Genomic DNA, 23,676 nt, shown 5'->3' with positions numbered 1-23,676 from the left:
TTAGTCTGTCAACAATTGCTTTTGAAGAGAATATTGGTAGGCTGGGGTCACTGAAGGAGTATATATACTGTCCATCTCTGTCTCCATCTGCTGGTAGGGGAGCATAACTCACTGGTCCTGAGTCCAGCTGTCTGCACTAAGGAAAACAAAATTATCAGGTAAGTAGTAATTTCTCCTACAGGCCTTACTGTTCAGCTTGGCTACATCACCCAGAACCTTTTTTTTCCCAAGGGAATGGTGATAGTGCATGTTTTTATCAAGGAGGGCATCCTAGTTCATCCTTATCTGGATGGCTGATTAATTAGAGACAAGGCAGCAGCGGATAATCATGCCGGGTCTCGCAGAATGGTTCAGTTGCTAAGAACTCAGATGAGTTTTCAATCTGGCCAAGAGCAGTTTAAATCTTCAGATGCTAAACTACTTAGATGCCGGGTTCATCACATTTCAGGGCAAGGAATTCCTTACAGAGCAGCGTATTGAAAAGCATTGGACACGGATATGAGTTCTGTGACTGACGGATTGGTTGTCTGTGTGGGCTTCTTACGGATGTTAGATTCCATGCTGCTGCCTTGGAGTTAGTTACGTGGGCCAGAGTTCACATGCGACCACTGATGCACCTATTAGTGGTGAAGGAGGAGTTACTCTGGTGGATACAGAGAGATCATCTCACTGTGGAAATGGATTTGGATATTTTTGATTGAATAGCTGTCACCACAGATGCAAGTTTTCAAGGCTGAGGAGCTCATTGCCAGAAATTGGTGGTGCAGGGGCAGTGGTCCCCAGAGGAGATGCGTTGGTCCATTAATCATTTTGAGGCTTGAGTGTTTTGGTTAGTGTTGCTGAAGTTTGCAGTCCAGTTGAATAGGAAACCTTTGAGGGTCAGGTCAGACAACGCTGCTGCGGTGGTCTATATTTACCTCATAAAGGGGGAACCCTGAATCAGCAGGTTCTCTGTAAGTGGATGTGTTCCTGGTGTGGGGGATACAGCAGCTCTAAGCATAGTCGACATCTCACCTAGTGGGAGTTGACAGTGGTCAGGTGGATTGTCACAGTCATAATGTCATTGACCTGGGGTGCATGGGACTGGCAAACTAGGCCTTTCAGCTCATTCTTTCCCAATGCGGTTGGCCCTTTTTTGGATCTGATGGGTCCGTGAGAAGGTGAAGATGTCTCACTTTTACAATCACAGATGGGACTCTCAGGCATTCGAGCTTGATGTTCTTGGTCAAAGTGAGTCACTGGACCAGATGCTATGTGTCTTTTCCGTGGCCCCTGATTGATAGATTGCTACAGGAGACAGGCCATCACCCAGGCTTAGCTGTTCTGGTGACCTCGGACTGGCCAAGGGGCCTTGATATATAGATCTTCAGTAGCTGGTCGACCACAGCCTGTTGCAACTACTGTTACGCAGGGACTTTCTGCAACAGGGGCTGATTCTCCATGAGAATTCAGATCGATGTCGTCTTACGGGTGACCCCTGAGAGGTCTAAACGATTGAAGCGGGGTCATTCCATGTCAGTAATGAGCGCTGGGAGGAAAAAAGGATTTTCTACATCCTTGGTGTATGTGCGCCTCTGGAGGTTCTTTGGGAATGGTTCTCTGTTCCCACCACAGCGGTGATTTCTTTGATTTTGGTATTTCAGCAGGAAGGTTTGACTAACGGGCTGGTGCTAAGTACGATGAAGTTAGAAGTGACAGCTTTGGCCTGGTATAGGGGTCGAGGTCAAGGGAGACCTTTTTTCTTCGCATCCAGAAGTGTCTAGATTTTTTAAGGGTCTTAAGCCTATTCAGCCGCCACTGTGGACACTTGTATGCTTTAGGACCTGACCTTGGTGTTGACCTTTTTGGCAGGCCCCACATTTCTTCCTCTGTGGTAGCTTCCCTTTTCTGGTGCTTACACTGGACAGAGTACAGGTTAGGACTGTACCGTCCTTCATGTCCAAGGTGGTATCTGACTATTTTTTTCAATCTGCCCATATTGTTGCCCTCTTTGGATGGAGCGGTGGATGTGGCATCCCTTGGATGTGCGGAGACATCTGTTGCATTAACTTAGGGTTACTGAGACCTTGCGGAGAACAGATCATCTCTTCGTACTTCATGAGAGTGAGGAAGGGAGAAACAGCTTCTCGTACCACAGTGGCAGTTTGGATTAAAGATGTGATCACAGCGGCCTACGTGGATGTGGATTTGACATTACCCAGGCTAATTAGGGCTCGTTCGATGACAGTGCAAACGGTATGAATTAAAAACATGGCTCTGTAATCAGGCATTCAAGGAAGGCTCGGGCTAATCACAATAGACATTATATGTCTCCTGCCCACCTAAACTATGAATCTGCAATGCGCCACTTGATCTTTTTTGTTTTATTGGTTACTTTTAGATATTTTACCTATTTTGTTTATTTCGGATGCTTTTACATATTATTTAACTTGTAATATAAATTGAATTTAATATTAACTTGGCTTGTATGAAATTTGTAATATTGTTATGTTGATAAATGTACTTGTATGCCTTTCATAATTGTATTATTGTAAACCGACACGACGATCCCTGGTCCAAACACTGGTATAGAAAACTTTACAAATACAATAAATAAATATTTATTTAGAGGGGGTGCTCTTCCACCTACAACGGAGATGGTCGCATGAACGCGTGCTCTCCCTCCCAGATCTAATTTCTGCAACTTAAATTAAGCTTGGAAACCTGCGATTACCAGGATAAAGTGGTCATAAGCTTCTGGAACAGCAACCATGGCGGCAAAAAGAAAAACTGCAGATTTAAAGCAGTTTTCTTTTACCAAAGTACCACCAGAGCTGACTGACGATCTTGCCGACAGGCCTGAGCAGGCCGCTGTGGATGGCACCGTGGTAATTTTGAACTCGAGCACCCCACGCTTGTCACACAGCTGAGAGATGAGATGCGGGGGTGGTTTGTGGAGTTTTGGGCAGACCTCAAGAACCACAAAAAAGAGCTATTGGCTTCTCTTTCAGATTTGTGAGAGGATTTTGCAGCGCTGGGGCAGAGAGTAGATGAAGTCAATGTTAGGCCCAAGAGCCACACAGCAGCGTTGGAAACTTTAAATCTGCAGCAGGGACATCTAGAAGCTGAATTCACCACACTACAGGACAAGATTGAAGATCTTGAAAACCGCACACGGAGGTGCAATATGCGAATAAGGGGAGTACCTGAATCTCCTGCATACTCCAACTTCTCAGAGGTGGCTGAGAAAATCTGCAACTTTATACTACTGGGAGGAAACTTACCTAATAGAGAGGAGGCTGAACAAACAACTTGCATAAAGCTGGAGAGAGCACACAGAGCTCTAGGACCTAAATCAGACGCTAAACCGCGAGACATCGTGATCTGCTTCCATAGTTATGCCCAAAAGTACTCAGTAATGAAAGCTGCTAAAAAGCAAAATACCTGACTGTGGGAGGGCAACTCCATCGCCATTTTTCAAGACTTGGCTTCCTCCATGCTTAGGAGAAGATTTGAAATGAGAGAGGTAACCTTTATGCGAAATAAAAACATAAGATATAAATGGACTTTTCCGTTTGGATTACAGTTTGTTGTGAAAAGTACGACACACAGAGTCAAGACGGTGAGCACAACAGTGGAGGCTCTAGAAAAGGCCGGCTAGAGCCTCAATACAGCAGCCACCAGGCCCTCATCAAAACCACAGAGAATTGTGGATCAACCGAGATGGCACAGAGTTGGCAAGGGCGGCAGGAGACTTAGGAGGCTTTCGGAAGATTCGAGAGCAGCCCTCTCAGACCAAGGATGAAAGGATGAGGACCCATTTGATTTATAGCCCGCCAGGCTTCTATTAAGGCTGTCCTGTCCATCTGTTGGGCTTTTGATCCAATATTTGACCAACTTAACATTATGTCCTTCAATTGAATACTGTCTTTCAAAATTGAATACTGTGTACAATTCTGGTCACTGCATCTCAAAAAATATATAATTGCGATGGAGAAGGTACAGAGAAGGGTTACCAAAATGATAAGGGGAATGGAACAGCTCCTCTATGAGGAAAGACTAAAGAGGTTAGGACTTTTCAGCTTGGAGAAGAGACGGCTGAGGGGGGATATGATAGAGGTGTTTAAAATCATGAGAGGTCTAGAATGGATAGATGTGAATCGGTTATTTACTCTTTCGGATAGTAGAAAGACTAGGGGGCACTCCATGAAGTTAGCATGGGGCACATTTAAAACTAATCGGAGAAAGTTCTTTTTTACTCAATGCACAATTAAACTCTGGAATTTATTTCCAGAGGATGTGGTTAGTGCAGTTAATATAGCTGTGTTTAAAAAAGGATTGGATAAGTTCTTGGAGGAGAAGTCCATTACCTGCTATTAAGTTCACTTAGAGAATAGCCACTGCCATTAGCAATGGTAACATGGAATAGACTTAGTTTTTGGGTACTTGCCAGGTTCTTATGGCCTGGATTGGCCACTGTTGGAAACAGGATGCTGGTCTGACCCAGTATGGCATTTTCTTATGTGCTTAAAATGTGGGAAGCAGGTTCTAATAGTGTTCTACCGGTTATGATTGTTCACGTTTGTTATGGATTGCACGTGTTTTGTATGTTACTGCTATTCTGGGAGGGAGAACTGGCAGTGGCCATCCCCGACTGCATTGGGGGCATTCCCGGTACTGGAGCAAGCCATCCTGTTAGATGGATGGACGGGGGGAGGGATTGTCTCTTCTACAAGAATGCTCACTAAGCAACATGTCTTGGAGGTTAACTGCTGGGAATTAGGGGTTATATGTTCAAGACCGGCGAGGGATCCTTATGATCTTGACACATGGTTGGAATATTACGGATTATCTCCATTAATGTGAAAGGTCTAAACCACCAGCATAAATGTTCCCTTTTAGAGCGAGAGATATTGGCTAACCGAGTATCTGTGGGGCTAGGTCAGGAAACCCATATCCGGAATTGTTATGAACACCTCTCATAGTATAGACCATTTCCCCATAAATTTTTGTCGGTGAGTACTAAAGACTCCAAATTTGCAGGGGTGGGTATTTTGATCGCTAGAGATTTTACTCACAAAGGTCTTGCCTTCATCTCAGACCCCTCCAGGGAGGTTTATCTTACTGAAGATCCACGGAGGTGATGAATCCTGACTTTAGTCATTATCTATGCTCCAAATACAGGACAGGGTCCTTTCTACGAAGCCATAGATAACTTACTGCTGAAGCATGCCGAAGGGCCCTTGATACTGGGAGGGGATTTTAATATTACTCTTGACCCACTCCTTGACATCTCTGCCCAGGCCTTGTTTGCTTCTCGAGCAGCGAGACTTTCTTTGAAATCCTTAATGGCGAGATGGGACCTGAGAGATGTGTGGAGACAGAGGTTCCCAAATTCCCGCTTATATAACGTATTTTTCTACTGCACACCATTCCTACTCTAGAATCAACTATTTTCTAGTTGATTCTCAGGTACAAAATAGAGTGGTGGGTGTGGGAATCGAACCAATCACCTGGACGGATCATGCGCCAGTGAGCTGGGCCCTTAAATTCACCACATCCCAAATGGGACAAAGATTTTGGAGACTAAATGAAACATTATTAAACGATAATGGCTTTTTTGACAAGATCCTACAAGCCACAATTCTATCAAAACTAGACTACTGCAACTCTATCCTCTTAGGACTGCCTAAAAATTCGCTACAACTGTTACAGATGCTACAAAATGCAGCTGCATGCATACTCACCAACACTCATCGACACGATCACATCACGCCTGCACTACAACCTCTGCACTGGTTACCTGTAGCTTCCAGGATATTGTACAAAGTACTTACCCTCTTTCATAAGTCTATCTATAATCAAGATATGCAATGGTTCTCTGATCATTTCACATTTTACAAATCTAATAGACCAACAAGAACAATTCACCAAGCCAAACTCCAAACTCCCACCCTCAAGCACATCAAGCATGTCTCGACGAGAGAACGCTCTTTTACTATTGCAGGAACTAACTTTTGGAATAAAATGCCCTCCCCCCTGCACCAGGAGCCCTGCCATAAGAAGTTTAAACAAAACCTCAAAACCTGGCTATTTAAACAAGCTTACCCAGAATAGGAATTTTCTTAATCTGAACTGCTAATCACTCTATCACTTTGTATCCACATTACAAAGGATTGCCAGTGGGAGAAATTATTGAGGTAATCTAGTTATGTGCCCCTAAAATACAATTTCATTCTTCAAACAGAATGCAACTTTGGATCCTCCTAACTACTATTGTTTGAATATACCTAGATATTTATACTTACCTCCTATATTATTACCCATTTTTAGGCTTGTTTAACTTGTATTACATGTTTCTATCATTTATTGAATTACCTGTACTTGTTTTGTTCTATGGTCATTAGAATGTAAAGCTAGTTGCTGAATTATTGTTTATTGTAAACCGAGGTGATGTTTTCAACGTGCTGCGGTATATAAAAATTTATGAATAAATAAATAAAAGATTAGGACAAGAACTGCACGCCTATTTTCAACATGGTCTCAATGGGGAGGGGTCAAATAGTGGGCTCTTATATTCGTATTTCCAATCAACACACTTATTCCACAACATGTGTGTCCCAGTGGGTCTCCATTCCCAGCTTTTCCACAAATGGGCAAGCCAGGGTATTGTGTGCCTAAATCATTTATGGAAGGAAGGGGACCTGATGACATCTAATGATTTTCAAGAAAGATTTCGGGGAGGTACGCAGGACGTTTGGGTGTTGCGCAGGTCCGACACTTCCTGAAAAAGCTCCAGGCCACTCAGGCGGTTCGCCCTACCAAATCACTGTTTGAACCGTATTGTGAACATGCTGCTAAGATCAGGGGAGTTATTTCCAAATTGTGTACTCTTCTCAATACGCATTCACCTTATGCATTTACACACATACGTGCATGGGAATCTGAACTGGACGATGTGTTAAGTGAAGAGGATTGGGACGTTATGTTTCAGAGGACAGCCAAAAGCTCTATCTCTGCAGCAATTCAAGAGCACTGTTATAAACTACTGTATAGGTGGCATTTGGCTCCTGTTAAATTACATGCTATGTACCCTCATATATCTGATAAATGCTGGCGGCAGTGCGGTCAAGCGGGCTCATATATCCATGTCTGGTGGACATGCCCTTTGGTGATTCCTTTCTGGGACAAGGTCAGAGGGTGGCTGAGGGAATTGACCGGTGTGGCCGTTCCGATGCAACCTGTTCATGTTCTGTTGAGTCTCCCAAGCGAGGGTATGGATAAAGCAACGCAATCATTCATTTCACAAGTTGTTTTTTTTTAATTGAAGTTTTTATTGAGATTTTTAACAACGATACAGCGTCAGACAACATAAAACAGAACCTAGAATTGTCATTGCAGGTTAAATCCCCAATTCCCTACCCCCCTCCAGGTCCCTGGAATGGCAGAATCCTAGTCAGCAGTTCGAATATGGGTAAATAAACAGAGCAGTAACTTGTTTACAATAAATCTAGCGCAAAGATCACATGCGTTTACTCCCCTAATGCTCCAGTCCCCAAGTGTCTTCTAAATCAGTAAGGTGAAATTTAAAGTAAAAGTTAAAGTTGTAGAGCTGGTGTCAAAAAATAGTAATTGAAACCATTAAAGTTGTGCAATATAGTCAGTAAAAGGCCTCCAAAGTTTTTGGAAAGAAGCATGTCTATTATGTTTAACAGCTGTAAGCGACGCCAGATGACAGTATGAGTGCAGTTTTGCAATAACCTCTGCAACCGTAGGTTGTTGGTCCCAGTTCCATTTCAAAGCCCGCAAACTGCGGGCTGCTTTAAATATCTGAGTGCAAAGTTTCTTTTGTAAAATGTCTAGTGTCTCAGGGAGGATATGCAATAAAGCCGATTCAGCCGTTGGCCCTATCGTTACTCCAAGAATGTCACTCAGCTTTTTAAATACCTCTGTCCAATAAGGTTGGATATATACACAAGTCCACCAAATATGCAAGTAAGTACCCGGAACCCCACAGTTTCTCCAGCAATCGTCGGGAAGATGGGGGTAAAACCTGTGTATTTTGTCGAGTGTGAGATACCATCTGTAAATCATTTTATAACAATTTTCCTGTAGCCTGGCAGAGATGGAGCAATGACTAGCAATAGAGTGGATCGTCTCCCAATGTTTTGAGTCCAACTGTCTGCCTAAATCCTTTTCCCATTGAACCTTATAGCTGCAGGTCGCCTGTTCAGCAGGGAGGAATAATTGATAAAGTTTAGAAATGGAGCCCTTGAGGACCTCTCCTTTGAGAAAATAGGCTTCCAGCAATGACCTGCCCAGTCTCAAGGAGCGGGATCGAGTAATGCTATGGATAAAATGAGAAGCTTGTTCATGCATCAAGAAGTCCCGGTGGTCCAAATTATATAAAGCAGAAAGCCTGTCCCTGGAAAGAAGAGTGCCTTGTTGTAATAAATGACCCACAGTGGTAATTCCTTGTTCCCTCCAATACTGCATGCGGAGGGTCTGGAAACCAGAGGCAAATCTAGCATTATGCATAAGAGACGATTGATAAAAGTAATGATAATTGCCCTCTAACTTCTATTTACTGTGTGACCAAACTCTTAAGAGTGACTCCCAAAGACCATGGCAGGCGGGTAATTTGCCTCCAGGCGCATCGAGGTTGCCAAAATGTGGCGGCGACCTCCATGGAGCCGACCAGACTTTGTTCAATACAGACCCATTGCTTGGGGGTTTCTTATCGTGGAAGATCTAATATAGCCCTCAATTGAGCTGCATTATAGTACCAGGATAAATTAGGAACTGCCATGCCCCCTTGCGCTTTGGGTAGGTAAAGCACAGATCTAGCTAATCTGGGAGGTCGTCTCCTCCAGATAAGTCAAATATATATATATTTTTTTGCCAATTTCGGAGAATGAAGGAGGGAATAAATACTGGTAGAGAAGACAAAAAGACACAAATTTTGGCAGAATAGTCATTTTTGCAATGGCAATCCTACCAAGCCAGGAGAAAGCGGCTTTGTTCCATCTACTTAGGTCTGTAGTCAGCTTATCCACCAGTGTTGTATAATTTAGGAAAAATAAATTGGCAAACTTGGGGGAGAGGAAAATACCTAAGTATTTAATATGGGATTTGGCCCAATGAAAAGGAAACTGCCTATTGATAGACTGAACTGCCTGAGGGGTTAAGTTAACATTTAATAATTCTGATTTTTCTAAATTGACACGAAGACCCGTCACTTTACTAAAGCTAGCCAACTCCGTCATCACTCCCTGTAAGGAGCGCAGTGGATCCATGAGAATCATAAGGACATCGTCTGCGAATAGAGAGAGCTTGTAATGGCAGCCCCCCAGTCGTACGCCCGCAATATCTGCGGACAAACGAACCCGGGTAGTGAAAGGTTCGAGATATAGGGCGAATAATAGCAGGGAAAGGGGGCACCCCCTGTCGGGTCCCTCGTCCAATATCAAAAGCATTCCCATATCCATTATTCACTTTCACTCTAGCTTGGGGGTGAGTATACAGTCGGCTAATCCACTTGATAAAGAAGGGGCCGAAATCAAAGCTTTTCAGCGTGAGAAAAAGAAACGGCCAGTGAACTAAGTCAAACGCTTTTTCAGCGTCAATAGATAATAATACCGCTGGCTCTCTTGTTTCTTTCACCCACCACATGAGATCAATAACTTTCCTGACGTTATCCGCAGCCATACGTTGCGGAACAAATCCGACCTGATCGCTGTGGACTAGCTGGGGAAGAATTCGGTTGAGTCTAAGTGCCAACAAGCACGCAAGGATCTTAAAGATCTACGTTAATTAGGGAGATAGGTCTATATGAGCTGCACTAGGTGGGGTCCCTACCTGGCTTGGCAAGCACAGTTATACCAGCCACATTAGCTTGGAGATCTATAGAAGGCTATTGAAATACATAGTTAAAGGTTCAGCAACTGTGTTGACACATTTTTTATAATATGCCCCAAGAGTCCATCCAAACCTGGGGATTTGCCTAATTTAAGGGATTTGATAACCAGTTCCACTTCCGTGACTGTGATAGGAGCATCTAAGATCTGTTGTTGCTCGGCTGTGAGGCATGGCAGTTCTATATTCCCCAAATAGGCTTCTATATCGGGAGTAGAAATGGCTGACACCGTGCTATAAAGCGTTTTGTAGAAGCAGGAGAAGGCGTCTCTAATCCCTGTGGAATCCGTTAAAAGCATTCCCTCGGGATTTTTTATTTTGGAGATATTGTTCTGGGATACCTTGGCCTTTAATTGTCTGGCTAGTAACTTCCCCGCCTTATCCCCCCCTTCATAATATACCTGCTTAGTAATATCCAGTGCATGGATGAGGTGCTTGTTATCCAATTGTTGATGTTCAGATTTCAAGGCCAGAAGTTTTTGGTACTCTTTCTGGGAGTGGGATTGCATATGAGCCCTGGATTGTTGCATAATGCGGTCCATGAGGTCTTGTCTAGCCTGGAGTCTTTGTCGCTTACATGCTGCAGCTTTAGCTATGAGTAAACCCCTTATAACCGCTTTAGAATATTCCCACAGAGTGCTGAGGGAAACAGCTGAATCAGCATTAAGGGAAAAATACTCCCGTAATTGGGACTCAAGGGACTGTGCAAAAGCGCAGTCTTGTAGTAGTGATTCATTCAGTTTCCAAAATTGAATGCAACTATCCTTATACCCCAGCCTGACCTCAATGCTGATGGGCGCATGATCAGACCAAGTGATGGGCTCAATCTCAGTTTGCTCTATTGAGTTACATAACAACTTGTCCACCAAAATGTAGTCAATTCGTGAATAGCTATCATGAGGGGAAGAAAAGAAAGTATAAGTATGGGAATGTGGGTTGCGATTTCCCCATATGTCAATCAATTGCCAATCATCCATAAGACCCTTCAGCTGGGACCTAATGGCAGGTCCGGTGGGGGCCTGATGTTTGGAATTAGGGATATGTTGAAGTCTCCACCAATAATAAGGGATCCTTCTGCATGGGACAACAGAAGAGTTGTCCCATGCAGAAGAATTACCTTGTTATCCCCCAATTGGGGGCATAAAGGGATAATAAGGTATATAATTGGGATCCTATTCGAATTTTAAGTAATAAGTACCTGCCACTGGGGTCCTCTACATGAGAAATCATATCAAATACCACTAGGGAGGAAAGCAGAATACCAGTGCTAGTATATTTATTGTGAAGCCCACTGGCAGCCGTAAAGGCATGTGGGAATTCTTTGCATTTCAACAAATGGCTATGTCTGCGCTTCAGGTGGGTCTCTTGCATAAAAGCGATATCTGCTTTGAGATGTACTAGTTCTTTCCTAAGCAAAAACCGTTTCCTATAGGAATTAAGGCCTCTTAACATTAAGTGAGATTACGTTAACCATAAAATATGGGTTATTTGTGAGACTAGCATAATGAGATAACAGACACCGGCATTACCAAACAGCACCCGCGCTTCCCGGGAGCAAAAAGGAGCAGAAGAGAAATATGAGAGACCTGAACTGAACAGAGAGTAAACCCAAACAGGATAATAGCCTAATAATCGGAGGCCGATAAGACAATGTACAGCAGAATGAATCCTGTATATGAACTGCCAAGTTCCCCCCCACCCCAAAAGTAAAGGTTCACTATACTTTTGCGAACTACAGTCCCGAGGGTGCTTGATTGCAACGCAGTTCCCTGAATCAGCTACCCTCCCCCCTGTAGAAAGCTATGAAAACATAAAACGGCAAAGCTATATTGAGGATCATATAGCCCTGTAAAAACGGAATCTTTCCATAAACATAGTCACCCAGTCAACAGTCGTGTTGAAGGATTTTTCAGATACTGAAATGTCCATCCCGAGACAAGTGCATTGTTTGCTGTCAGCCTTGATCCACAGGCAGAATCACAACTTGAGACTGTTGCCTATGCAGGCGGCCCCGGCCGGGGCCCGGGTGGCGCCATCTTGGAGTCGTCATGATTGCTGGAGCTGCGGGTTGACTTTTTGGCATGGAAAAAGGTGCTTCTATCCCATCTTGCTTGAAGCAGTCCACTGTGTCCGATAGAGATTTCACGTAATAGGTGATCCCTTTCCGTTGAAAGAGAAGAGAAAAAGGGAATGCCCAGCGATAGCAAATGTTTTCAGTTCTCAAGGCGTCGGTTACTTCTCTCAGTTGATAGCGCTTTTGCAGGGTGGATGGTGCCAAGTCATTGAAAATAGTACTATCCAAATTTTGCCACTTCCATTGGGGCTGGGATCGGGCCACTTTGATTATGTCCTCTTTTAATTGGAAGTGATGGAACTTTGATGATATCCTGAGGGAAGTTATCCCTCCGTGGCCCCAGAGCCCTGTGGGCACGCTCGAGATCAATAGATGTTCCAGAATCGTCTCCTGCCAATGGATAACAAATGCTGACAAATGGCTTTAGCCGTGGTCATGCTGTCCGCATAGAGTTCCGATTCCGGGATCCCCCGAATGCACAAGTTCGCCCTCCTCGAGCTGTTTTCCAAGTCTTCAATTTTTTCATGGAGCACTTCCACTTCTTTTGTTAAAGTGGTGTGCTGGGTAGATAAGTAATCAGTTGTAGTGCACTGCCCTTCCATGCGAACATCCATGTCGTCCACCCTGTGTCCCAGCTAAATCTTCCCTCATGTTAGTAATGGATGCCAGTATTTCTGCCTTATGGGTCTTTAGGTCAGCTCGCAGTTCGATAAACGAGCTTCTCATTTCCGACCGAGTCGGAAAGTCGAGCTGAGAGCCCGAGGGGATTGATGCAGTAGAGTTCACCAGCTCCTCGCGGAGTTCTTCAAGTCCCTCCTCACGGTCTTTTGGGTTGTCATCGGGCGTCACCATCGGGCAAGAGTTCCTCTGCTATTTTGCTAAAGGCGAATTGCTTCAAATCCGTATTTTTTTTTTTACGGGCTGCCATCCTTAGGGATTCCCTTACTTCCGTATAGCAAATTTCAGCTAACAAGGCTGGGTCGCTTGCTGATTTTGCCGAATATTAATCAGGGTAATGAGGAGCAACTAAATCAGGCGGCCATCTTGCTGCGCTGCTCGCTAGCGCCCCCCCTTTCACAAGTATTTATAGCGGCCCGCTGTGAACTAGCCAAAGCATGGAAACTTCCTAACCCTCCATCTCTTTCAGCAGTAATCCACAGACTTCATTCGAGTTATCGGATGGCACATCTCACCGCAATCAGACAGGACAAATTGTCTGCATTCCAACAATCGTGGGAACCCTTCGTTAACTGGATAATTGCTCAGACCTCATCTGGATGAGCTCAGTTTTATTTTCTAAAGGTTTAGAGAAATAACCACCAAGAGTCATGTTTAAGGCATGTTTGGGTTTATTATCACATGTACAGAGAAGAGAATCACTTGGCTGTACTCACTAGTCCAATGTTGGACTGGACAATGTTTTCATATCTGTAGTAACGGTTAATCTTCATAGATAACATGTGGTGTATTTAAGGGACGAGATGGGAAGGGGGTGTAGGGATCACAAGGTTTTCTCATTTGGTAACTGTATGGACCTAACATTGTTGATGTCACACTATGATTGTTTATCTTGGTCAATAAAAATTTACATTAAAAAATATATATTTATTTAGATTTATATTCTGCTTTTCGCACTTTTTTTCAGCACTTCAAAGTGGATTACATTTGCTACTGGTATCTTGGGCAGAGTAATAGTTTCTTTCTCTGTTGGAGATTTGCCTAGCAGTGACGTTGTCTTGGTTATATCCCTTCTCCAGGCATTAGTGTATGGTTTTGGGGTTCGAGAAGTTGCATCTTTTGCCGGAGCAGCCTCCTCCCTTACGAGGAAGTAGCTTTGGTACATTCCTCTTGTGTGGACTGGACTGCCTGGATGAAGAGGAAGGTGAAATTACTACTTATCTGATAATTTCCTTTCTTCTCTGAGAGGCAGGCCAATCCACAATCCTACCCTGAGCTGCCTGTACTGATTTTTTATTTGTCCTTTCTCAGGGACATTATTGGAGGTAGAATTCGTAGGCCGATGCAGATCTTCAGGTCGTCTAAGGGCCTTGTAAGTGCTTGCCTTCTTTGTCTGTTATGGCTTCTGCATTTCCTTCTCGTCTGAGTCCAGTGCTTTGCTCACTGGAAGAAAAAAACAGAAGTGAATGATTGTGGGAGGAAGTGTTTTTAACTCTGGACTTACAGTTCTAGTGTAATTAGTTGCCACAGTTGACTTTTGCAGAATACTGGCACACTGATGTCAGTACAGGGCTATATGAGGGTGCCATCAGCTAGTCCGTTGGTTTCTGTCTCCATCTGCTGGTAGGCATGCATAACCCACTTATGTGCACTGGCTTGCCTGTCCTAGAGGAAAGAAAATTATCAGCTGAGTAGTAATTTCACCTTCCTGGGTTTTTGAATCCTGGATATCTGACTTCTGTGTGGGAGTGGATATACAGGACGCTGCAAAGTTAGGGAAATAGGGTGACTCAGAGTTACAGGTCTTGTTCTACCAGAGCCCACTGTAACCCATTTATTCCTGGGTTTCTGAATCCTCTGAGAGAGCTGGGAGAGGCAATCTGGATGTACAGCAGATTATGGATTGGTCTGCCTCACTCTAGCCTGCGAGCCTTGCAAACTCTCCAAACTTCCAGGGCCCGTTTAGTTATGAGAAGCTTTCCTTGGGATCATGTGACTCTGCTGCTGCGTGAATTACTTCGGTTGCTGCGCCAGCAGTGGATTAAATTTTAACGCTTGTTTTTAGATCTCTGAAGTTTAATGGTCCATGATTATTATTTCAATTTGTTGTTACAATGTTTAGTTTGGCAAAACCGCTATAAGCAGATTATAAATGTTATTAAATAAATAGTAGATAAGCCCAGAGGAACCAGACCTACACAGACCTACACAGAGGTCACACAGATCCCTCCTAAAGGAGGGATCTGTGTGACCTCCAGAGGTCCTGTATTACATCAGCTTTATTTCTGCATCCTATACAGTATGGTAAAGAGAACCCACTGATTTTCTTAACTTCTCTGAATATTTCTATAAGGACATCATAGAAAAGTTTTCATAGGCTTCACATAAAGTTTCTGCTAAGTCACAGAATTCTTTAATATCAGAGATCCCATGCATTCATTATGTGATCCTTCTAAACATCTCATCTCAGGTTATTGATAGCTTTCCATGCCATTGTCACGTACACATGATTAATTCCTTCTTTTTATATCCAGCAGACAATGAGGTCATACAGAAAGAGAAGAGGGAGGAGAATCGAGAAGAACACCCTATAGTATTAGCACTTACACCAAGACAATCAGGGAATTTCTGTGAGAATCTTGCCCAGAGGACTGAAGGGGGAGACATTAGCCAAAGACAGCAGGAATCTGAGAAGGAGCAAGACTCTGCAGGAGAGTCACTGGATGGAGTCACTGCTTGTGAGAGAAGTGACAGGGAGTTCACAGACATCCCTGAGCACCAGGGATACCTGAGAAGAGAGAATCCCTTCGAGAGTAATAACAGTGATCAAATGACTTCTGACCTCCAGCAGAAAGAGGAGGAAGGGAAGAAATCCTTTCACTGTGTCACCTGTGGGAAAAACTTTAATAGAAAATGTCATTTTGTGTTGCTCCAGAGAAATCACCCAGGAGAGAGACCTTTTTCATGCAAACAGAACTTAACCCTGAAATTACACCAGAGAATCCACACTGAAGGGAGCACTTTCACTTGTATTGAGTGCAAGAAAACCTTTGCTTGCAGGGAATCCTTAGTAATACGCCAAAGTACACACACAGGTAAGAGACCCTCTCATTGCCCTCAAGATGGGGAATCTTACAGTTCTGAGTTCTCTTTATTACATCACCAGAAAATGGAGACCGAAGCGAGAGCATTTTCATGTTCTGAAAGTGGAAAAAACATCATTCAAGTGCAAGACCTAATAATAAACCAAGAAATACAGAGAGAATTATTATTCATTAGTACTGATGGTGACAGAAACTTCAATCAGAAAGGAAACTTCACAAGACACAGAAAATTCCAACCAGGAGAGAGAGCATTTTCAAGTAATGAATGCAATAAAGGTTTATGTGAAGAGGAAGTTATTTCAGGAGACACAAAAAAACTTACTGGTGAGAGACTGTTGTCTTGTATTCAGTCTGAAAAAAACTTCTGTGGGAAGGCAGTTGACTCAGAACAGAAGAAAATACCCAAAGTAGAAAGTCAATTTATATGCACTGAGTGTGGTAAAAGCTTCAGTCATAAGTGCAAACTTGTAATCCACCAGAGAATCCATACCGGAGAAAAACCATTTAAATGTACTGAATGTGGTAAAAGCTTCAGTCGGAAGGAGTATTTCATATTGCATCAGAGAATCCATACTGGAGAAAAACCATTTAAATGTATTGAATGTGGGAAAAGCTTCAGTGCCAAGGCATCTCTAACATTGCATCAGAGAGTTCATACTGGACAAAAACCATTTAAATGTATTGAATGTGGTAAAAGCTACTGCGTCAAGGCATCTCTTACATTGCATCAGCGAATCCATACTGGAGAAAAACCATTTAAATGTATTGACTGTGGTAAACACTTCAGTGACAAGGCATGTCTCAGACGGCATCAGAAAATCCATACTGGAGAAAAACCATTTCAATGTACTGAATGTGGTAAAAGCTTCCGTCGGAAGGAGCATTTCATATTGCATCAGAAAATCCATACTGGAGAAAAATTATTTAAATGTACTGAATGTGGCAAAAGCTTTAGTCAGAAGACAAATCTTATGCAACATCAGAAAATTCATACTGGAGAAAAACCATTTAAATGTACTGAATGTGGTAAAAGATTTGCTTGGAAGGCGCATTTCATATTGCACCAGAGAATCCATACTGGAGAAGAACCATTTAAATGTACTGAATGTGGCAAAAGCTTTAGTCAGAAGACATCTCTCATGCGACATCAGAAAATACATACTGGAGGAAAACCAAGTTAATGTACTATAGGTCAATCCAGTAACGAGTGGTAGGAAGAGCTGCGTTAATGCCCGGCGCACCCGCGGTTGCCGCACGCACAGTCCAGCTCACCTACCGCTCAATCCTGTATGTAAATAGCTTGCAAATGCAAGCTGCGTCTAAGAAGCGTCCGTGAAGCGTTAGGCCCACGCAACCCATTTTACTGTATAGAGCGCTATACAGCGCCTATACAGTAACCTGGGTGCGCGGGCCTAACGCTTCACGGACACGCTGGTATCTGTCATTTCAAATATCATTTCAAATGACATTTGAAATGACAGGTACCAGGAAGTGGACAGTTCTCCTACGCTCACCTGCCCTGGCCGCATCAATGGATGCTGGTCTCCGGGGCAGCCCCAGTCCTCTCCCCCCTCCTCCCAAAGCAACGAAAGCGGAAAAAATCTAAAAAGTGAAAAAAAAAAAAAAAAAGTAGCAACGAAGTGGACGGTCGGGATTGCCAGTCCTCTCTCCCCTCCTCCCGAAGCAAGGCTGCTTTACTTTACTTTACTGGATTGACCTGACACGCTTTGAAGCTTTGAAGTCAAATTCAGTTCACATGCTTTCATTTAGTTTTGGAATAGAAGACTGGCCTAATAAAGATATTAAAATGCCAGATGCAAGAATAATAAACCTCTCCATTTCCATCAAATAAGCTATAAGAATGAGGGAGGTTGATATTCAGATGCCAGAAAGCTGGATAAGTAGGACTTATCCTTCTATCTTACTGCTGCTGAATATCCAGTTATGTTCAATGGCTGAGAAAGCTGTGGGTGGGCAGTGGGTGGATCAGAGCGGTGCTACTTAGCTGGATAAGTTATTCAGCTAAGTAGCGATTTTGGCAACATGGGTGTTTTGCATGATTTGTAGTTTATTTTTTTTGCCCTGTGACAGTTTTCCCCAGAGAGCTCATTCCCTGTGTGCTGGCTTGCAGGTAGTGTTTGACCACTGCACTATTGTTCAAGCAGAGGCTTTGGATGCTGCGCCCTGACTGAAGGTGGCTTTGATCAGCAATCACATCCCAGCAGCCCTGGGTACATGTAACACTGGAACACCCTGCCGTGCCATTGGCCAGAAAGCTCACTGTTAATACTGTGTTTCCTGATTGGCCCTGGAGACAGAGAACTCGCTCTGAGGGTTCTGGACAGGGAAGCCAACCTGCCTTATTTATTTTTTTCAATTTGCGGCTTCTTTATATTTGGGCATTTTTTCTGTCAATTGTGGTTTTTATGGGCTTGGTGGGTGGGTCTTTAGCCCAGCTGTCCCTGTAACAGGCCTCATCGGCAGCAGCAGCCAATCACGTCAGAGGGGCACGTGGCTAGGCACTGATGGCAAGCAACAGCGTTGAGGAAGATTTTATGCAGCAGGGCAGGCTTGAAGGCTGAAGGGAGGGAAGCTCTCAACTGGCAACAATACAAAGAAGAGGGACCTGGAGGGGGAGGAAGGAGTGTGCTGGCAGGGGAACGAGAGAATAAGGGTGTGGGAGCCAGACATGTGCTTGGGGGGGGGGGGGGGAGGAGAAGGAGTGTGTGTGGCTGTTTTTTTTTTTTATTTTCCCCTTTGAAGGAGCTGCAGAGCTCAGTGGCTGAGACAGGAGTGGGGGGTGCACCCCTCAGCCATACAACTGGCCTGCATGGGAGGGTGGCTGGATAGAAGCCATTACAGAAGAAGGAAGTGTGAGTTTGAAGATTTTACTTCTAGCACATTCTGGGACCGAGCGCACTGAATAACCCGCAGTCGGACGCAGGTTAAATAGGCGCTAATTCATGCAAATGCAATTATCTCCATCGGTGTTCATAATTGGCAGAACGCTGGTGACCCTAGCGCCTCCTTGCTAACGCAACCCCCTAATTACAATATAGCAGGGCCCCTCCCTTGCAGGCGCAATGCTATATTGTAATTTTTTTTTAATTGTGCTTTTTTGTTTTTTTTGCATCAGCCCCTCTGTCTGGGACAATCTGTGTAATGTCAGGTAATCCACAACAATTTGATGTACATTTTAGGGGGTTAAATATTATTGCAAGCCCCACTGTGCTCCATTACAATCACAAAATTATTTTAAGTGTATCCCGTGTAGAAATACCTTCTAATAAAAGCAGTTTTAATCTCAGGTGTTTTGGGCTTGTCTTTTTTTTTTTTTTTGGAAGATAGCGCTTGTTCTTTCATGAAAACCTGGCTACCCTGGTTCTGGAACTCGCCAGTCTGGGCAGGGAGTGCAGAGGAGCAGACCTCTGCGTTGAGGCCTTGTTCAGCTCCCGTGCTCAGCCTTTTCCTGAACTCCCCAGGCACTAGTAACATAGTGAAAAGCATTTATTTATTTTTATTTATTTATTTATTAACTTTTTATTTACCGACATTCGTGAAACACATCATGCCGGTTTACAAAGAACTCAGGCGGGAAATACAATAAAACAATATAACAATAATAACAGAAACAAAAATCAGAATACAAAATGAACAAAATTTAGTTAGTTTCTACTCTTTAATCCTTGTTTCCTAGCATGTAGCAGATGGACTCAGGACCAATGGGTATAGTGTTGTTTTGGCTCAATAAAAACTTCCCAAGTTTTCTCATCCAAAATAGCTAACTTTCCTCCAAATCAGTATCCAAACAAAGATCTTTTAGGTATGAATCATTTATTGCATAGATAATTTCTCTATTACTCACAATTATTGGATTCAATTCGAAGTAGCCTCAGACGAAAATCCTTTTGGCTGGAAATGGGTGGGAGAGGGAGGAACGGAGGTTTCTTGAGATGCAGGGTAAGAAGACGAAGGTTTGAAGCTGATTAGTCTTTAGAATTTAAAGCGGTAGAGGAATGTAAAAAAGCTGTTCGTATAGCAGAGGTTGCAGGCACGTGTATCTTCTACATGGCGTGGCTGAGACTGGTTCACAGTCTTGGAGAGTGATTACAGGAAATGTCCCCACAGGCTGGGGCTAGGGGCGAGATCCAATGGTAGCGAGCCTAGGATCCATGTGACACAGGGGGGGGAACATGAGGGGCAGTCCCTTCAACCAATAAGACCCCTAAGAAGACCCAAGTTAGATTGAGAAGGCATGCAGACCCTTTTCCAATGGGAAGAACAGAGGGGAAGGGGCTTCTGTTAAAGGCAAACTCCCTTTAAAGGCAAGGCTCCCAGACTTTTGTCCTGGGTTACAGAAAACGTCATGAGGGGCTGTAGTAAACAGGTGCAATGCAATATATACAGACACAAACATGTACCCTTTACTGGGGACAGAACAAGTGTGCTCCTGCTAGCAGTTGGAGACGGATCAGATTTCAATCTGACGTCAGCCCTAGTACATATACCCCTGCAGGAAGTGCAGCTCTTCAGTGTTTTCCGTCTCCATAGCAGTTAGGGACTATCTGCACGCTCTCGCAGCGTTAGAACCAATTCAAGAAGAAAACCCAAATTTGAAGACGAAACCTACCTCTGAAAATGAGCCCTGCTCTCCTGCGGTGATACCCTCGGGTCCCTCCCCCGGTTGAGATTTCCCGAGGTGATTTCCATGGTCCCTCGGAGGTGAGCCTCAGTCCGGTGACCGAATCGAGGTGAGGACCTAGCCCCCTGATCCCGGGCACTGCTGAGAGGCAGCGGGTGCACCCTTGAGCGCGGCGGTGAAGGTATTTGCCCTCTCCCCCCACAGCCGGAGACCGCCCGGAACGAAACCGGGAAGCGCTGAAGACAAGGTAAGGTAGAAATCTTCAGCGTTGACTCTGGTCTCGGAGGTTCGAGGAGTCGCACAGGTTGCCGGCCGGGACCAGTGCCGCCAGGTTGATCCGCCCTAGCAGGGCCAGGCCTCTGTTAGATCCAAGGGTCTACCCACGTGGCGACCCCACAAACTACATGTGCGCATAAGTTACACACACAAGGGCAGCGCGTACAAGATATACGCACGCTTACCGGGCTAAGCGCATAACCACGACTTGGACACACAACTACGCGCACAATGCACAGATAACCATAGCACCACCAGAAACGCAGATAAAGGCTCGAGGTCTCTGCCCAGCATGCCATATCAGAGCCGCACAAAGCGAGGAGGCCCTGGGAGATCTAGCCCAGGGCCAGTCCCACTCAGGGCCAAGTAATAGCTCCTCAGTGGGTACCCCGGACCTTGCAAGTCCCAGCAGGACACCCCCACTAACGGGGACCCCCAGGGATCCAACGCCCCTCAGCTTGGATCCAGCGTCTATCTCATGGGTGGAGTTTTTCAAAGGGCTACATACCTTTGTTCACATGCAAATGGAACCCCTGGCTGACCAGCCACACCCTCCGCCAGAGGACCTTTATGATCTGAGCTCCTCTAGGCCTAGACAAAGGTTTCCACCGCCCAGGAGCCCCACCTATGGGGACACAGACAACTCTGAAGAGGAAGCAGAGCCCCTAGAAGAGGGGGAACTCCCCCCCGGGGACGGACCCTCACCGAACCATGAGATGTTTTTTCACCAAGGATGAGCTTCCTGACCTGGTCACCCACAGCCTGAGGGAGCTTGCTATTCCGGGCCCGATGCTTCCAGGGGGCCCAAGCCGAATCCCCTATTGGAGGGCCTCCGCCAGACCTCCCGCCATTTTCCGCTGTTACAAGCCGTCCAGCAGTTAATTGACCTGAAATGGAGCGCTCCAGAGTCCACATTCAAAGCAGGAAGAGCTATGGTAGCCATGTACCCCCTGGACCCAGCGGCCAAACATCTTCTCACATGTCCAAGAGTTGATGCCATGATCTGCGTGGTCTCGAAGCGCACTACTATTCCAGTGGAGGGAGGAGCAGCGCTCAAAGATGCACATGACTGACGTCTGGAATCCATCCTCAAACAGTCTTTTGACGTAGCCGCTATGTCCCTACAAATAGCGGCCTGCGGCACCGTAGTGACACGTGTCTGCTTATCTCAGACCAGGAGCAACACCCCTGGAGAAGTCATGGAACCAGCAGTATCATTCCTTGCGGACGCTGCTTCCAATTTGGTGCGCACAGCAGCCAGAGGAGTGTCATCTGCGGTGGCTGCCAGGAGGCAACTCTGGCTCCGAAGCTGGTCGGCCGACGCATCTTCCAAAACTCGCCTCACAAGGATGCCCTTTAAAGGATCTCGCCTGTTCGGCAGTGAGCTAGAGAAACTGGCCAACAAATGGGGCGAGTCCCCATTGCCGCGCCTACCGGAGGACAGGACAAAGAGGAACCAGCGACCCTTCCCCCGGCCCTCCAGGGGCAGAAGTTCACAGCGCTTCAATCCATACAGAAACAACTATCAAGCGCCCCGCCCTACGGGCAGGAACCAGTCCTTTCAGACCAATTTCGTTTTCCTTAATGTAGACAGATGGACTCAGCATCCCATCCTTGGCGGCCGTTACGCATGGTCTTTCCAATGATTCAAGGGTAAGCCACGTTTCATTTACCTAGGGCATCCACCCTACCGGGTGTCGATGCTTTCCAGTTGAGTACACTGGCGGTCTCCAGCTATAGTCAATCAACCAGTTCAAGTTAATCAAGATTTAATGTTTAATCAAGTTATGATGTTATTCAAGTTAATCAAATTATTAAGTTAACCAATCAGTCAGTCACACATATATGCACAATGCTTTTCAAGGAGAATACTGAAGAGCTGCACTTCCTGCAGGGGTATATGTACTAGGGGCTGACGTCAGATTGAAATCTGATCCGTCTCCAACTGCTAACAGGAGTACACTATACCCATTGGTCCTGAGTCCATCTGTCTCCACTAAGGAAAACGAAATTATCAGGTAAGTAATTTCTCCAATAAATTTGGTACCGCCATCCCGCCCAGAACTTTTGGTTGGTATAGCATGGCTCTACCACCCTAGGAGGCCGTCTCCTCCAAATAAAGTCAAAGATCTTTTTCTGCCAACTGCGGAGTATGTGTGAGGGAATATACACTGGTAAAGAGGAGAATAAGTATAGGAATTTTGGTAAGACTGTCATTTTTACAACTGCAATCCGTCCCATCCAAGAGAATGCATTCTTGTTCCATCTAAGATCATTAGTCAATTTATAAACCAGAGATTTGTAATTGAGAGAGAACAAATCAGGTAGATGAGCGGTTAGAAGAATACCCAGATATTTGATATGTCTTTTGGCCTACCTAAAAGGAAATTTCCGCTCTATAGTCAGCCTATTCAAAGGTGTGAAATTGATATTGAGAAGTTAAGATTTCTAAATTAACCCTTAGCCCTGCAACTTTGCTGAAACTTGCTAATTCTCTCATCAAACCCTGTAAAGAGTGAACAGGGTCAGTTAAGATCATGAGGACATCGTCCGTGAATAAGGAGAGCTTATACTGCTTATCCCCTAGCATGATGCCTTTGATACCTACTGTATTTCGGATTCTATTCATGAGGGGCTCCAGGTAAAGGGCGAAGAGGAGGGGGGACAAGGGGCATCCCTGCTGAGTCCCTCGTCATATAGCAAAGGTTTGCCCATAGCCATTGTTGACTTTCACTCTAGCTTGGGGGTAGTCATACAGTTTTTGTATCCATTTGAGAAAAAGGGGCCCAAAGTTCAATTTTTGTAAAGTATAGAATAAGAATGGCCAGTGGACCAAATCAAACGCCTTCTCAACGTCGATGGAGAGTAACACTGCTGGCTCCCCCCTTTCCTTTACCCACCATATTAAGTCAATAACTTTTTTGATGTTGTCGGCAGCCATGCCTTGTGGTACAAATCCGACCTGGTCGGTGTGCACTAGCAAGGGTAATACTTTGTTAAGCCTTAGA

General features: G+C 44.7%; 1 protein-coding gene across 1 annotated transcript; it reads left to right on the top strand.

Annotated features, from left to right (window-relative positions):
* The first annotated feature begins 15,155 nt into the window (after positions 1 to 15,155).
* Positions 15,156 to 17,032, top strand: LOC115083632 (zinc finger protein 664-like). Its single transcript, XM_029587564.1, has one exon. The coding sequence runs from the start codon at positions 15,477 to 15,479 to the stop codon at positions 16,929 to 16,931; it is 1,455 nt and encodes a 484-aa protein (XP_029443424.1). The 5' UTR covers positions 15,156 to 15,476; the 3' UTR covers positions 16,932 to 17,032.
* The last annotated feature ends 6,644 nt before the right edge of the window (positions 17,033 to 23,676 follow it).

Source organism: Rhinatrema bivittatum, chromosome 2 (assembly GCF_901001135.1).
Source record: "Rhinatrema bivittatum chromosome 2, aRhiBiv1.1, whole genome shotgun sequence".
Classification (NCBI taxonomy): domain Eukaryota; kingdom Metazoa; phylum Chordata; class Amphibia; order Gymnophiona; family Rhinatrematidae; genus Rhinatrema; species Rhinatrema bivittatum.
The sequence above is the reverse complement of the archived record's forward strand: the minus strand, read 5'-3'. Positions and strand labels throughout refer to the sequence as shown.

Excerpts from the sequence above, each read along its gene's own strand:
- LOC115083632 (XM_029587564.1), top strand. The coding sequence starts at position 15,477 with ATGACTTCTGACCTCCAGCAGAAAGAGGAGGAAGGGAAGAAATCCTTT.